Here is a 17161-nt window from a genome sequence, read left to right on the forward strand (position 1 = left end):
TGACATCCACTCACCCACTCAGACCTGTCCTGACATCCACTCAGACCTGTCCTGACATCCATTCACCCACTCAGACCTGTCCCGACATCCATTCACCCACTCAGACCTGTCCTGACATCCACTCACCCACTCAGACCTGTCCTGACATCCATTCACAAACTCAGACCTGTCCTGACATCCATTCACCCACTCAGACCTGTCCTGACATCCATTCACCCACTTAGACCTGTCCTGACATCCACTCACCCACTCAGACCTGTCCTGACATCCATTCACCCACTCAGACCTGTCCTGACATCCACTCACCCACTCAGACCTGTCCTGACATCCATTCACCCACTCAGACCTGTCCTGACATCCATTCACCCACTCAGACCTGTTCTGACATCCATTCACCCACTCAGACCTGTCCTGACATCCATTCACCCACTCAGACCTGTCCTGACATCCATTCACCCACTCAGACCTGTCCTGACACCCACTCAGACCTGTCCTGACATCCATTCACCAACTCAGACCTGTCCAGCCATCCACTCACCCACTCAGACCTGTCCAGCCATCCATTCACCCACTCAGACCTGTCCTGACATCCATTCACCCACTCAGACCTGTCCTGACATCCACTCAGACCTGTCCTGACATCCATTCACCCACTCAGACCTGTCCTGACATCCACTCAGACCTGTCCTGACATCCACTCAGACCTGTCCTGACATCCATTCACCCACTCAGACCTGTCCTGACATCCATTCACCCACTCAGACCTGTCCTGACATCCATTCACCCACTCAGACCTGTCCTGACATCCATTCACCCACTCAGACCTGTCCTGACATCCACTCACCCACTCAGACCTCTCCTTGTGTTCTGACTGATACGTTGTGTTATCTACCATCCAGCCCTACATTCAGAATAACACATTTCTATAAGTACATAGATGTAGATAATGAATGTCCACTAGTGGCTAACATAGTTCAAAAATATTCACTAAATCTTTATTCAGATACAAAATGTTGCATTAATCAAATTATTTTTACATTCAACATCTGTGTTTTTTCCGACTTGGCGGAATAACACTGATGGGAACATTCATGAAGTACCGAGGAAATGTTTTAATAACACTGATGGGAACATTCATGAAGTAGCTAGTAATTGTTTTAATAATACTGATGGGAACATTCATGAATTAGCTAGGAAATGTTTTAATAATACCGATGGGAACATTCATGAATTAGCTAGGAAATGTTTTAATAATACCGATGGGAACATTCATGAATTAGCTAGGAAATGTTTTAATAATACCGATGGGAACATTCATGAATTAGCTAGGAAATGTTTTAATAATACCGATGGGAACATTCATGAATTAGCTAGGAAATGTTTTAATAATACCGATGGGAACATTCATGAATTAGCTAGGAAATGTTTTAATAATACCGATGGGAACATTCATGAAGTAGCAAGGAAATGTTTTAATAATACTGATGGGAACATTCATGACGTAGCAAGGAAATGTTTTAATAATACTGATGGGAACATTCATGAAGTAGCTAGTAAATGTTTTAATAATACTGATGGGAACATTCATGAAGTAGCAAGGAAATGTTTTAATAATACCGATGGGAACATTCATGAAGTAGCAAGGAAATGTTTTAATAATACAGATGGGAACATTCATGAAGTAGCAAGGAAATGTTTTAATAATACTGATGGGAACACTCATGAAGTAGCAAGGAAATGTTTTAATAATACTGATGGGAACATTCATGAAGTAGCAAGGAAATGTTTTAATAATACTGATGGGAACATTCATGAAGTAGCTAGTAAATGTTTTAATAATACTGATGGGAACATTCATGAAGTAGCAAGGAAATGTTTTAATAATACCGATGGGAACATTCATGAAGTAGCAAGGAAATGTTTTAATAATACCGATGGGAACATTCATGAAGTAGCAAGGAAATGTTTTAATAATACTGATGGGAACACTCATGAAGTAGCAAGGAAATGTTTTAATAATACCGATGGAACATTCATGAAGTAGCAAGGAAATGTTTTAATAATACTGATGGGAACATTCATGAAGTACCGAGGAAATGTTTTAATAATACTATTGAGAACATTCATGAAGTAACAAGGACTTTTTTTTTTATAATACTGATGGGAACATTTATGAAGTGTGCCAAGCATAGGGTTTATTTTTAAATGAACATTTTAAACTTGTATCTCCATATTTATAAATGGTTAATGGTGGGAATTTGTGGCTCGATAGTCAACTTCGGTGACCTTTTTTAGGGTTAGGGATAGGGTTAACGTGTGCCATGTTATCTGATGAGAATCGCTTCAATTTAGCCTGCAAGTAAATCCCTGATTGTAATTAGCTGATACGCATTTTCTGCCAGAGAACCTGTTTTAAAATTTAAAATGGTTGCTTATGAACCCATTTATATTCATCCATTTAATAATTACATTTCACAACTTTCCAAATCATTAACATCTAAGTGTTTATATTTCAAATCAATCCAAATCCATAATCAAAATAAAATACACATTTTAAAATGTAACTTTATTGTTATTGTAATCAGGTCTCAAGAGGATAAAACTAAAGTAGGCCTATTTTTTTTTGGGGGGGGGGGGGATTTGATATAAACAAAATGATTTAATGTGGTGTCAAAAAAAACACACTCAGAAACATAAGTCAGAACACAGCCTGTCTATTCTCTCATGTGATTTCAGGTTTTCTGTCTGGGAAAATGTCTTTCCACAATTAGGGTCCCTAACTAAAACTCTTTCCAAACTGTGTGTTTATGTTCTCATGCCTTTTTTAGGTTCCCTAACTTGGAACAATGTTAAGGCTTCTCTGCAGAGTGTATTATTTTATGTTTGTTTAAGTTCCCTAACTGGGTAAAACTCTTTCCACAATGGGAACAGGGGTAAGGCTTCTCTGCAGAGTGTATTCTCTTATGTTTGTTCAGGTTCCCTAACTGGATAAAACTCTTTCCACAATGGGAGCAGTGGTAAGGTGTCTCTCCAGAGTGTATTCTCTCGTGCTCTTTTAGGTTCCCTAACTTGGTAAAATCCTTTCCACATTGGGCGCAATGGTATGGTTTCTCCCCGGTGTGTGTCCTCTCGTGCTCTTTCAGATTATCTAACAACCTAAAATGCTTTCCACAATGGGAACAGGGGTATGGTTTCTCTCCAGAGTGTATTTTCTTATGTTTGTTCAGGCTCCCTAACTGGGTAAATCTCTTTTCACAATGGGAGCAGTGGTACGGCTTATCTCTAGAGTGTATTATCTCATGCTTTTTTAGGTTCCCTAACTGGGTAAAATCCTTTCCACACTGGGAGCATTGGTAAGGCTTCTCCCCCGTGTGTGTCCTCTCATGCTCTTTCAGATTATCTAACAACCTAAAATTCTTTCCACAATGGGTACAGGGGTACGGTTTCTCTCCTGAGTGTATTTTCTTGTGTTTGTTTAGGTTCCCTAACTGGGTAAAACTAATTCCACACTGAGAGCAATGGTAAGGTTTCTCCCCTGAGTGTGTCCTCTCGTGCTCCTTCAGAGTATCTAACAACCTAAAATTCTTTCCACAATGGGAACAGGGATAAGGCTTCTCTCCAGAGTGTATTCGCTTGTGTTTGTTCAGGCTCCCTAACCACATAAAACTATTTCCACACTGGGAGCAGTGATAAGGCTTTTCTCCTGTGTGTATTCTCTTATGTTTTTTCAGGCTCCCTAACAAAGTAAAACTCTTTCCACACTGGGAGCATTGGAAGGGCTTTTCTCCTACGTGTGTCCTTTTATGCTCTTTCAGCTTCCATGACCACTTAAAACTCATATTACATTGGATGCAGTGGTGTTGTCTCGCAGGTTTGGGAGGCTCTGGGTCTGGTTCCCCTGAAGGACTCTTCCTGCTGTCAGAGTGAGAGGCTGGTCTCTTTCCTGCCAAAAACAAAGAGTATTTGGTTAAACAGAGACCTGAATGAAACCTCATGATTAAACTGTCTTCCTATGAGGTTTAATATAGACTAGATCCCTCATTATAAAACAGTACATTTGGATCGTGGATAATGATTGGTTAATAGCCGTTAGTTATTCATGATGATCCCTGGGTAATGCCTGTTAACTTCTTATGGCTGCGGGGGCAGTATTGAGTAGCTTGGATGAAAGGTGCACAGAGATGCCCAGAGTAAACGGCCTGCTCCTCAGTCATAGTTGCTAATATATGCATATTATTATTAGTATTGGATAGAAACCACTGAAGTTTCTAAAACTGTTTGAATTATGTCTGTGAGTATAACAGAACTCATATGGCAGGCAAAAACCTGAGAAAAAATCCAAACAGGAAGTGGAAACTCTGAGGCTGGTAGATTTTCAACCAAGCTCCCATTGAAATCACAGCGAGATATGGATGAGTTTTCACTTCCTACAGCTTCCACTAGATGTCAACAGTCTGTAGAACTTTGTCTGATCACTCTAATGTAAAGGGGGGCCGAAGGAGACAGGAATGAGTCACCACTGCCATGACCTGACCATGCGCGTTCACATGAGAGGGAGCTCCGTTCCATCGCTCATCTGAAGTCAATGTAATTCTCCGGTTGGAACGTTATTCAAGATTTATGTTAAAAACATCCTAAATATTGATTCAAATACATCGTTTGACATGTTTCTACGGACTCTTACGGAACTTTTGGACGTTTCGTCAGGTTTTAGTAAACGCACTTCCCTGACGTTGGATTTGTATACCAAACACGCAACAACAACAAAAAACTATTTGGACATAAATTATGGACATTACCGAAAAAAACGAACATTTCTTGTGGAAGTGGGAGTCCTGGGAGTGCATTTCGACGAAGATCAGCAAAGGTAAGTGAAGATGTATAATGCTTTTTATGAGTTTTGTTGACTGCACAATTTGGGCGGGTAACTGTATGGCTTGCTTTTGTGGCTGAACGCTGTTTTCAGATGATTGAATATTGTGTTTTTGCCGTAAAGCTTTTTTGAAATCTGACACAGCGGTTGCATTAAGAACAAGTGTATCTTTAATTCTGTGTAAAACATGTATCTTTCATCAAAGTGTATGATGAGTATTTCTGTTATTAGACGTGGCTCTCTGCAATTTCTCCGGATATTTTGGAGGCATTTCTGAACATGGCGCCAATGTAAAACATGAACTTAATCGAACAAGACATATATTTATTGTGTAACATGAAGTCCTATGAGTGTCATCTGATGAAGATCATCAAAGGTTAGTGATTCATTTTATCTCTATTTGTGCTTTTTGTGGCTTTTCTCTTTGGCAAGAAAAATGGCTGAATTTTTCTTTGAGTTGGTGGTGACCTAACAATCGTTTGTGGTGCTTTTCGCCGAAAAGCCTATTTGAAATCGGACACTTTTGGTGGGATTAACAACAAGATTACCTTTAAAATGATATAAGACACGTGTATGTTTGAGGAGTTTTAATTATGAGATTTCTGTTGTTTGAATTTGGCGCCCTGCACTTTCACTGGCTGTTGTCATATCGATCCCGTTACCGGGTTTGCAGCCATAAGAAGTTAACAGTTGTATTTGAATTATCCCTATACATCCACTGTCCCAAGGCCAAGCCGGGCAATTTATAAACTAATCTCCACTGGAAAAAGCATCTAGACATTATTACCCCGTTCTTCTAGTCTAGCAGTTGGTTTGTAACAGAGGGGATTTGTATCAACTTTGCCATCTGCCTCTCGGACCTCTGAAAGTCATTTTGTAGGTAAAACAAAACATGTATAGAACTTATTTTGGTGATTTATTATTGAATAGAAATTTCTAATTGAATTTCCCTGTTGGTTTGCTACTAGAATGGAACATAAAAGTGAGACTGCACTTCCTGATTGGGCCTTGTGTTTTTAATCAATGCTCGTTAAGACGGGCTAGCGGCCCGTGACTGAGGCCAAACAACGGTTGTCTTGGGGGTGTTATTTGATGTTTCTTGGGTGTATTTGACATTCAAATCACAACAGACGAGGGCAGTAGTGAGTGAAATGAGGTAAGCTAACTTTGCTGGAGAGAATAAAGTTTTGAAGTTGAGGACTTCTCCCCTTCTCACTGACTCGCCATCTCTAATTCAGTTCTATGTGTAGGCTAAAGGCTAGACCTTGTGTTTAGCCAAGCTGACAGCAGCTAGCTAGCATAACTTGGTGATAGCTAACAGCTGGCTATCCTCTCTAGCTGATATTTCCCTGTTAAATCAGCTAGCTAGCATAGCTTGGTGATAGCTAACAGCTGGCTATCCTCTCTAGCTGATATTTCCCTGTTAAATCAGCTAGCTGACAGCAGCTAGCTAGCATAGCTTGGTGATAGCTAACAGCTGGCTATCCTCTCTAGCTGATATTTCCCTGTTAAATCAGTTAGCTGACAGCAGCTAGCTAGCATAGCTTGGTGATAGCTAACAGCTGGCTATCCTCTCTAGCTCATATTTCCCTGTTAAATCAGTTAGCTGACAGCAGCTAGCTAGCATAGCTTGGTGATAGCTAACAGCTGGCTATCCTCTCTAGCTGATATTTCCCTGTTAAATCAGTTAGCTGACAGCAGCTAGCTAGCATAGCTTGGTGATAGCTAACAGCTGGCTATCCTCTCTAGCTCATATTTCCCTGTAAAAGTAGTTAGCTGACAGCAGCTAGCTAGCATAGCTTGGTGATAGCTGCAGCTGGCTATCCTCTCTAGCTGATATTTCTGTTAAATCAGTTAGCTGACAGCAGCTAGCTAGCATAGCTTGGTGATAGCTAACAGCTGGCTATCCTATCTAGCTAATATTTCTGTTAAATCAGTTAGCTGACAGCAGCTAGCATAGCTTGGTGATAGCTAACAGCTGGCTATCCTATCTAGCTGATATTTCCCTGTAAAAGTAGTTAGCTGACAGCAGCTAGCTAGCATAGCTTGGTGATAGCTAACAGCTGGCTATCCTCTCTATCTAATATTTCTCTGTTAAATCAGTTAGCTGACAGCAGCTAGCTAGCATAGCTTGGTGATAGCTAACAGCTGGCTATCCTCTCTAGCTGATATTTCCCTGTTAAATCAGTTAGCTGACAGCAGCTAGCTAGCATAGCTTGGTGATAGCTAACAGCTGGCTATCCTCTCTAGCTGATATTTCCCTGTTAAATCAGTTAGCTGACAGCAGCTAGCTAGCATAGCTTGGTGATAGCTGCAGCTGGCTATCCTCTCTAGCTGATATTTCCCTGTAAAAGTAGTTAGCTGACAGCAGCTAGCTAGCATAGCTTGGTGATAGCTAACAGCTGGCTATCCTATCTAGCTGATATTTCCCTGTAAAAGTAGTTAGCTGACAGCAGCTAGCTAGCATAGCTTGGTGATAGCTAACAGCTGGCTATCCTATCTAGCTGATATTTCCCTGTAAAAGTAGTTAGCTGACAGCAGCTAGCTAGCATAGCTTGGTGATAGCTAACAGCTGGCTATCCTATCTAGCTGATATTTCCCTGTCAAATCAGTTAGCTGAGAGCAGCTAGCTAGCATAGCTTGGTGATAGCTAACAGCTGGCTATCCTCTCTAGCTGATATTTCCCTGTTAAATCAGTGAGCTGACAGCAGCTAGCTAGCATAGCTTGGTGATAGCTGCAGCTGGCTATCCTCTCTAGCTGATATTTCCCTGTTAAATCAGTTAGCTGACAGCAGCTAGCTAGCATAGCTTGGTGATAGCTGCAGCTGGCTATCCTCTCTAGCTAATATTTCTGTTAAATCAGTTAGCTGACAGCAGCTAGCTAGCATAGCTTGGTGATAGCTAACAGCTGGCTATCCTATCTATCTAATATTTCTCTGTTAAATCAGTTAGCTGACAGCAGCTAGCTAGCATAGCTTGGTGATAGCTAACAGCTGGCTATCCTATCTAGCTGATATTTCCCTGTAAAAGTAGTTAGCTGACAGCAGCTAGCTAGCATAGCTTGGTGATAGCTAACAGCTGGCTATCCTATCTAGCTGATATTTCCCTGTCAAATCAGTTAGCTGAGAGCAGCTAGCTAGCATAGCTTGGTGATAGCTAACAGCTGGCTATCCTCTCTAGCTGATATTTCCCTGTTAAATCAGTGAGCTGACAGCAGCTAGCTAGCATAGCTTGGTGATAGCTGCAGCTGGCTATCCTCTCTAGCTGATATTTCCCTGTTAAATCAGTTAGCTGACAGCAGCTAGCTAGCATAGCTTGGTGATAGCTGCAGCTGGCTATCCTCTCTAGCTAATATTTCTGTTAAATCAGTTAGCTGACAGCAGCTAGCTAGCATAGCTTGGTGATAGCTAACAGCTGGCTATCCTATCTATCTAATATTTCTCTGTTAAATCAGTTAGCTGACAGCAGCTAGCTAGCATAGCTTGGTGATAGCTAACAGCTGGCTATCCTCTCTAGCTGATATTTCCCTGTTAAATCAGTTAGCTGACAGCAGCTAGCTAGCATAGCTTGGTGATAGCTAACAGCTGGCTATCCTCTCTATCTAATATTTCTCTGTAAAAGTAGTTAGCTGACAGCAGCTAGCTAGCATAGCTTGGTGATAGCTAACAGCTGGCTATCCTATCTAGCTGATATTTCCCTGTAAAAGTAGTTAGCTGACAGCAGCTAGCTAGCATAGCTTGGTGATAGCTAACAGCTGGCTATCCTATCTAGCTGATATTTCCCTGTCAAATCAGTTAGCTGACAGCAGCTAGCTAGCATAGCTTGGTGATAGCTAACAGCTGGCTATCCTCTGTAGCTAATATTTCCCTGTTATGCTAAAATAGCAAGACACTGTGTCTGGACTGTGTTTCATAAGACACTAGTTCTACAACACCTTGCTACAAAAGTAGCTGGCAACTTAGTTTCAACGTTTCATCACGTCATGTAAATAAATACACGTTTCCATGGAAACGATATCAACAACTGCCAGTCGAATGCCCGGTCATCAGTTCTTCATATACATAACTGGCTAGTTGTGTCTCATCTCTCATCATGTCCGCTGTTAGATCTTTCCTGGGGGGACAAATCCCAGAACTGAACTACAGTATAAATTCTAAATTGTAATTATTATTTCACCTCCAGGGCCTATTTATTGTACATAGATTTCTCTATTGTGTTATTGACTGTACGTTTGTTCATGTGTAACTTCTGTGTTGTTGTTTGTGTCGAACTGCTTTGCTTTATTCTTGACCAGGTCGCAGTTGTAAATGAGAACTTGTTCTCAACTGACCTTCCTGGTTAAACTATCATTATGACATCATGGCCTATCTGGTTAAACTATCATTATGACATCATGGTCACCTGGTTAAACTATCATTATGACATCATGGTCACCTGGTTAAACTATCATTATGACATCATGGTTACCTGGTTAAATAAAGTTGAAGAAAAAAAATGTATACAAACAACATGCTACAATTTCAATGATTTTCCTTACAGTCGAGGAAATCAGTCAATTTAAATAAATAAATTGGGCCCTAATCTATGGATTTCACATGAAAAACTGATATGCGTCAGTTGGATCAGAAAACCAGTCAGTATCTGACCATTTGCCTCACGCAATGTGACATCTCCTTCACAGAGTTGATCAGGCTGTTGATTGTGGCCTGTGGGATGCTGTCCAACTCCTTTCAATGGCTTTGTGAAGTTCCTGGATATTGGTGGGGAACTGGAACGCGCTGTCGTAGACGTCGATCCAGAGCATCCCAAACATGCTCAATGGGTGACATGTCTGCAGGCCATGGAAGAACTGGGACATTTTCACTCTTCCAGGAATTGTGTACAGATCCTAGCGACATTATCATGCTGAAACAAGGTGATGGCGGCGAATGAATGGCACGACAACGGGCCTTAGAACCTCGTCATGGTATCTCTCTCAAATTGCCAATGATAAAATGTAATTGTGTTCATTGTCCGTAGATTATTTATTAGATATTTCAGCTCCTTAAAACATGGGACCAACACTTTACATGTTGCGTTTATATATTTTTAAAAGTGTACTAACATCCCTACAGATGAAGGCTACACGTGGACATAAACATTGCCCAGCTTGAGCGTAGATACTCTAGCTCCGATCACAGCCATTCAACTCTAACTGTTTTAAAGTCACCATTGGCCTCATGGTGAAATCCCTGAGCAGTTTCCTTCCTCTACTGCAACTGAGTTAGGTAGGACGCCTGTGTCTTTGTAGTGACTGGGTGTATTGATAAATCTAAAGTAGGGCTGGGCGGTATACCATTTTTTGCGAAATACCAATATTGATGCACGTACTGGTTTGGGTTTTTAACTTTACCTTCTATACCGGTATTTGAATGTTTGGTTTGTTAAATGTGATACGCAGTGTTTAACGTCAATTTTATATAGTTTACTTCGCGACTTGAGTCACCTCTCTCTCTCCACGCCGCTTTCCACACAGACCTAGCCACGTCCCCCTGTCACTCAAGGAGCGCATTTGTGTGTTCGTCAACAACGACACTTGCGTTCAGTCTGCATGGTCAATGCAGCAATGTTGATGACAACGATGCAGTTGTCACTTTTCTTCTTAATATAAATCTACTAGCGTTCTTTAAATTACACGATTAGCTTGTGTTTCTTGCAACTGCAAACAGCTCGTTTGTCTTTTATTAGCATGTTGTTCCTCAATCTTGTTAGCCGCTAATGCTAATCGCTAGCTAGCTAATAAATGTACTGAGTAAGAACAAGCGTAATGAGCTATACAGTCTGATAATACCAGTGATGCTGTTCTTACGTCTGCAAACAGCTAGTTTGTCTTTTATTAGCATGTTGTTCCTCAATCTTGTTAGCCGCTAATGCTAATCGCTAGCTAGCTAATAAATGTACCGAGTAAGAGCAAGCGTAATGAGCTATACAGCCTGATAATACCAGTGATGCTGTTTTTTACGTCTGCAAACAGCTAGTTTGTCTTTTATTAGCATGTTGTTCCTCAATCTTGTTAGCCGCTAATGCTAATCGCTAGCTAGCTAATAAATGTACCGAGTAAGAGCAAGCGTAATGAGCTATACAGTCTGTTAATACCAGTGATGCTGTTTTTTACGTCTGCAAACAGCTAGTTTGTCTTTTATTAGCATGTTGTTCCTCAATCTTGTTAGCCGCTAATGCTAATCGCTAGCTAGCTAATAAATGTACTGAGTAAGAGCAAGCGTAATGAGCTATACAGTCTGATAATACCAGTGATGCTGTTTTTTACGTCTGCAAACAGCTAGTTTGTCTTTTATTAGCATGTTGTTCCTCAATCTTGTTAGCCGCTAATGCTAATCGCTAGCTAGCTAATAAATGTACCGAGTAAGAGCAAGCGTAATGAGCTATACAGCCTGATAATACCAGTGATGCTGTTTTTTACGTCTGCAAACAGCTAGTTTGTCTTTTATTAGCATGTTGTTCCTCAATCTTGTTAGCCGCTAATGCTAATCGCTAGCTAGCTAATAAATGTACCGAGTAAGAGCAAGCGTAATGAGCTATACAGTCTGATAATACCAGTGATGCTGTTTTTTACGTCTGCAAACAGCTAGTTTGTCTTTTATTAGCATGTTGTTCCTCAATCTTGTTAGCCGCTAATGCTAATCGCTAGCTAGCTAATAAATGTACCGAGTAAGAGCAAGCGTAATGAGCTATACAGTCTGTTAATACCAGTGATGCTGTTTTTTACGTCTGCAAACAGCTAGTTTGTCTTTTATTAGCATGTTGTTCCTCAATCTTGTTAGCCGCTAATGCTAATCGCTAGCTAGCTAATAAATGTACCGAGTAAGAGCAAGCGTAATGAGCTATACAGCCTGATAATACCAGTGATGCTGTTTTTTACGTCTGCAAACAGCTAGTTTGTCTTTTATTAGCATGTTGTTCCTCAATCTTGTTAGCCGCTAATGCTAATCGCTAGCTAGCTAATAAATGTACTGAGTAAGAGCAAGCGTAATGAGCTATACAGTCTGATAATACCAGTGATGCTGTAGACCTAAATCAGCGTGTTGTTTGTGCAACAGTGTCTTCTAAATTAAAAGAGGTAAAACGCAAAGCAAGAATATGTTAGCTACATGAAGTAGCAAAGAGAAAACATTCAATGTAGCGAAAGATTATAGGGTCCCCCTAGGAAACACCTATCAACACATTAGTTCCTACCCCGTCACAATAACTCCTCCCTGGCGTTTTCATTCGTTGTCATGTCAACACAACACTATTATATTCTAACTATATAATTAGAATAGACATTCTAGTCCCATGATTCCAACAGTTAACCCAACACATCTCAACAGGTGTTCCAGGTAAGTCATGGCACATCTCAACAAGTGGTCCAGGTAAGTCATGACACATCTCAACAGGTGGTCCAGGTAAGTCATGGCATAGCACATCTCAACAGGTGGTCCAGGTAAGTCATGACACATCTCAACAGGTGTTCCACGTAAGTCATGACACGACACATCTCAACAGGTGGTCCATGTAAGTCATGACACATCTCAACAGGTGGTCCAGGTAAGTCATGACATAACACATCTCAACAGGTGGTCCAGGTAAGTCATGACACGACACATCTCAACAGGTGGTCCAGGTAAGTCGTGACACATCTCAACAGGTGGTCCAGGTAAGCCGTGACACATCTCAACAGGTGGCCCAGGTAAGTCATGACATAACACATCTCAACAGGTGGTCCAGGTAAGTCGTGACATAGCACATCTCAACAGGTGGTCCAGGTAAGCCGTGACACATCTCAACAGGTGGCCCAGGTAAGTCATGACATAACACATCTCAACAGGTGGTCCAGGTAAGTCGTGACATAACACATCTCAACAGGTGGTCCAGGTAAGTCATGACACATCTCAACAGGTGGTCCAGGTAAGTCGTGACACATCTCAACAGGTGGTCCAGGTAAGTCGTGACACATCTCAACAGGTGGTCCAGGTAAGTCGTGACACATCTCAACAGGTGGTCCAGGTAAGCCGTGACACATCTCAACAGGTGGCCCAGGTAAGCCGTGACACATCTCAACAGGTGGCCCAGGTAAGTCGTGACATAACACAAGTTCCTCTATTTGTTCCTCAAGCAAATGAAGAATGACATCACAATTTCTCATCAGACCAACTCCTTTAAGTTTTGCTTAAAACTAATTTTGTTCAAAACATTTTTATTTGTTTACCCTTTAGTGTGTGTAATTTACTATATTTATATAACGCTTTTCAACAGGAAAAGTTACAACAACAAAAAATCACAGGAGGACGTCTAACAATTCCTACAGTACAGAACAACATATTCAAGTGTAGAATTTCCATTCAAAACCACACATTATTTTCACTAACTGCAGAATTTGTCCTCCTGTTAAAATGTATTTACTGGTGTTAATCAGATCAATGTCCCTGTTTTATAAGATAGTACTCACTGTATTTTCTGGTGTTAATCAGTTCTCCAGTCTTCTGTTCTTCTTCATCCTCCTCCAATGTGACAGTAATCTCCCCCTCCTCTTCCTCCTTCACTCCAATAACGTCTTCCTCTTCTTTCACTGTGACAGTCATCTCCCCCTCCTCCATTACAAAAACTGCATCTTCCTCTTCCTTCACAGTAACATCCTCTTCTTTCACGCTGAAAGCCTCTTCCTCTTCTTCTTTCACTGTAACAGCCTCACCTTCTACTTCCTTCTTGACGGTAACAGTCTCCTCTTCCATGAGCTTTCCTTTCTCCGTCAAGCAATTCTCAGTGTATCTTAGTAAACTCATGTTCGGCGATGTTAGCTTAGCTAGGTAGCATTAGCGACTCTGCTAGTGCTAGCTTAACCAGTCAGCTGACTAACAGCAACAACGTCAATACGAAATGAAATGGGATAACTAGTTCTTTCCACAGAAGTGTGTTTAAAACATAGTTGCAAATTAAACCACAAAATTGTCTTAAAGAACTTGAATGTTCCGACTTTGTTGGCTAACGAGCTACCGAGGAGGCTGCAGTTGTTGAAGAACCGTTCCGTCCACTAGATTATACGTCACACTAGAAACATCGCCTGAAAGACACATATCGCCATCTGCTGTCTGGAGGGAGGAAACGCAGTTGAGGAGGGGACACTTTTATTTTTCTTCATTGAATTATAATATTATAAAGCAGTTTAGGGAAACGTTTTTTTATTCTCAATTAATATTTTATCAACACGTACAGAGAGCAACAAGTGTTGTTTGATTAGTTCAGATATAATAAACAGATATTATCAAAATAAACACCTACAGTTATTGACACCATTGATAAAGATGAGGGAAAAAAATTCTGTAAAAAATAAAATAAAATATATACTTTGCTATATTGTATGGAAAACATTTTTTTGTTTTAATGTAATACAATCGCTAAGAGATCGAGCTGAACATAGAGCTCCTTGGCAACACACGCCAATGGTGGGTTTATAGTCAAATTAGAATACATCTGCATAAAAGGACTCCATACAGACATGGCGACAGGTAGCCTAGTGGTTAGGTGGCGATTTTGAGTCTTTCAGGCGATGTTTCTCGTGTGACGTATTATCTAGTGGACGGGACGTTTCCTCAACAACTGCAGCAGCCACCTCGGTAGCTTGTTAGCCAACATTGTTGAAACATTCAATCTCTTCAGACAATTTTGTTGTTTATTTGCAACTATGTTATAAACACACTTCTGTGGAAAGAACTAGTTATCCCATTTAATTTCGTATTGACGTTGTTAGTCAGTTAGCTGGCTGGTTAAGTTAGCATTAGCCTGGAATCCCAGAGCTGACAAGGTACAAATCTGTCGTTCTGCCCCTGAACAATGCAGTTAACCCACTGTTCCCCGGTAGGCCGTCATTGTAAATACGAATGTGTTCTTAACTGACTTGCCTAGTAAAATAATTTAATAAATACCTACTGTAAAATATGGTGCTGGATCTTTGATGTCATGGGGCTATTTTGCTTCCACTGGTTCTGGGGCCCATGTTAAGGTCAACAGCATCATGCATTTTACACAGTACCAGGATATTTTAGGCCAAAACCTGGCTGCCTCTGCCAGAAGGCTGAAACGTCCAGCAAGACAATAACCCCAAGCCCACATTAAAAAATAAATGGTTAATTGGGCACAAAATCAAAAAAATTCTATGACCATCTCAGTCTTCGGACTTGAACATAATTGAAAACCTCTGGTTTGAATTAAAAAGGGCAGTCCATAAGAACAGACAAAATATATCAGATCTGGAAAGATTCTATATGGAGGAATGGTCTAAGATCCCTCGCAACGTGTTCTAGAATCTCATAAACCATCCCTCGCAACGTGTTCTAGAATCTCATACCCCATCCCTCGCAACGTGTTCTAGAATCTCATAAACCATCCCTCGCAACGTGTTCTAGAATCTCATAAACCATCCCTCGCAATGTGTTCTAGAATCTCATAAACCATCCCTCACAACGTGTTCTAGAATCTCATAAACCATCCCTCGCAACGTGTTCTAGAATCTCATAAACCATCCCTCGCAACGTGTTCTAGAATCTCATAAACCATCCCCCGCAACGTGTTCTAGAATCTCATAAACCATCCCTCGCAACGTGTTCTAGAATCTCATAAACCATCTCTCGCAACGTGTTCTAGAATCTCATAAATCATCCCTCGCAACGTGTTCTAGAATCTCATAAATCATCCCTCACAACGTGTTCTAGAATCTCATAAACCATCCCTCGCAACATGCTCTAGAATCTCATAAACCATCCCTCACAACGTGTTCTAGAATCTCATAAACCATCCCGCAAAATGTTTTCTAGAATCTCAAACCATCCCTCGCAACATGTTCTAGAATCTCATAAACCATCCCTCGCAACGTGTTCTAGAATCTCATAAATCATCCCTCACAACGTGTTCTAGAATCTCATAAACCATCCCTCGCAACATGCTCTAGAATCTCATAAACCATCCCTCACAACGTGTTCTAGAATCTCATAAACCATCCCGCGAAATGTTTTCTAGAATCTCAAACCATCCCTCGCAACATGTTCTAGAATCTCATAAACCATCCCTCGCAACGTGTTCTAGAATCTCATAAACCATCCCTCGTAACGTGTTCTAGAATCTCATAAACCATCCCTCGCAACGTGTTCTAGAATCTCATAAACCATCTCTCGCAACGTGTTCTAGAATCTCATAAACCATCCCTCGCAACGTGTTCTAGAATCTCATAAATCATCCCTCACAACGTGTTCTAGAATCTCATAAACCATCCCTCGCAACGTGTTCTAGAATCTCATAAACCATCCCTCGCAACGTGTTCTAGAATCTCATAAATCATCCCTCGCAACGTGTTCTAGAATCTCATAAATCATCCCTCACAACGTGTTCTAGAATCTCATAAACCATCCCTCGCAACGTGTTCTAGAATCTCATAAACCATCCCTCGCAACGTGTTCTAGAATCTCATAAACCATCCCTCGCAACGTGTTCTAGAATCTCATAAACCATCCCTCGCAACGTGTTCTAGAATCTCATGAACCATCCCTCGCAACGTGTTCTAGAATCTCATAAACCATCCCTCGCAATGTGTTCTAGAATCTCATAAACCATCCCTCGCAACGTGTTCTAGAATCTCATAAATAATCCCTCGCAATGTGTTCTAGAATCTCAAACCATCCCTCGCAACGTGTTCTAGAATCTCATAAACCATCCCTCGCAACGTGTTCTAGAATCTCATAAACCATCCCTCGCAATGTGTTCTAGAAACTCATAAACCATACCTCGCAACATGCTCTAGAATCTCATAAACCATCCCTCGCAACGTGTTCTAGAATCTCATAAACCACCCCTCACAATGTGTTCTAGAATCTCAAACCATCCCTCGCAACGTGTTCTAGAATCTCATAAACCATCCCTCGCAACGTGTTCTAGAATCTCATAAACCATCTCTCGCAACGTGTTCTAGAATCTCATAAACAATCCCTCGCAACGTGTTCTAGAATCTCAAACCATCCCTCGCAACGTGTTCTAGAATCTCATAAACCATCCCTCGCAAAGTGTTCTAGAATCTCATAAACCATCCCTCGCAATGTGTTCTAGAATCTCATAAACCATCCCTCGCAACATGTTCTAGAATCTCATAAACCATCCCTCGTAACGTGTTCTAGAATCTCATAAAACATTTTAGAAAATGGCTCAGTGTATTTGTATTTATATCTGTTTATTATGGATCCCCGTTAGTTCCTGCCAAGGCAGCAG

General features: G+C 41.0%; 1 protein-coding gene across 1 annotated transcript; it reads right to left on the reverse strand.

Moving 5' to 3' along the window:
- Nucleotides 1-732: 732 nt before the first annotated feature.
- LOC129839836 (zinc finger protein 135-like) lies at nt 733-13930 on the reverse strand. The gene is made up of 2 exons (XM_055907505.1): nt 13359-13930; nt 733-3943 (listed from the first exon to the last, which is right to left on the reverse strand). The coding sequence occupies exons 1-2, from the start codon at nt 13690-13692 to the stop codon at nt 2850-2852; spliced, it is 1428 nt and encodes a 475-aa protein (XP_055763480.1). The 5' UTR covers nt 13693-13930; the 3' UTR covers nt 733-2849.
- Between the last annotated feature and the right edge of the window lie 3231 nt (nt 13931-17161).

This window comes from Salvelinus fontinalis, chromosome 40 (assembly GCF_029448725.1).
Source record: "Salvelinus fontinalis isolate EN_2023a chromosome 40, ASM2944872v1, whole genome shotgun sequence".
NCBI lineage: Eukaryota > Metazoa > Chordata > Actinopteri > Salmoniformes > Salmonidae > Salvelinus > Salvelinus fontinalis.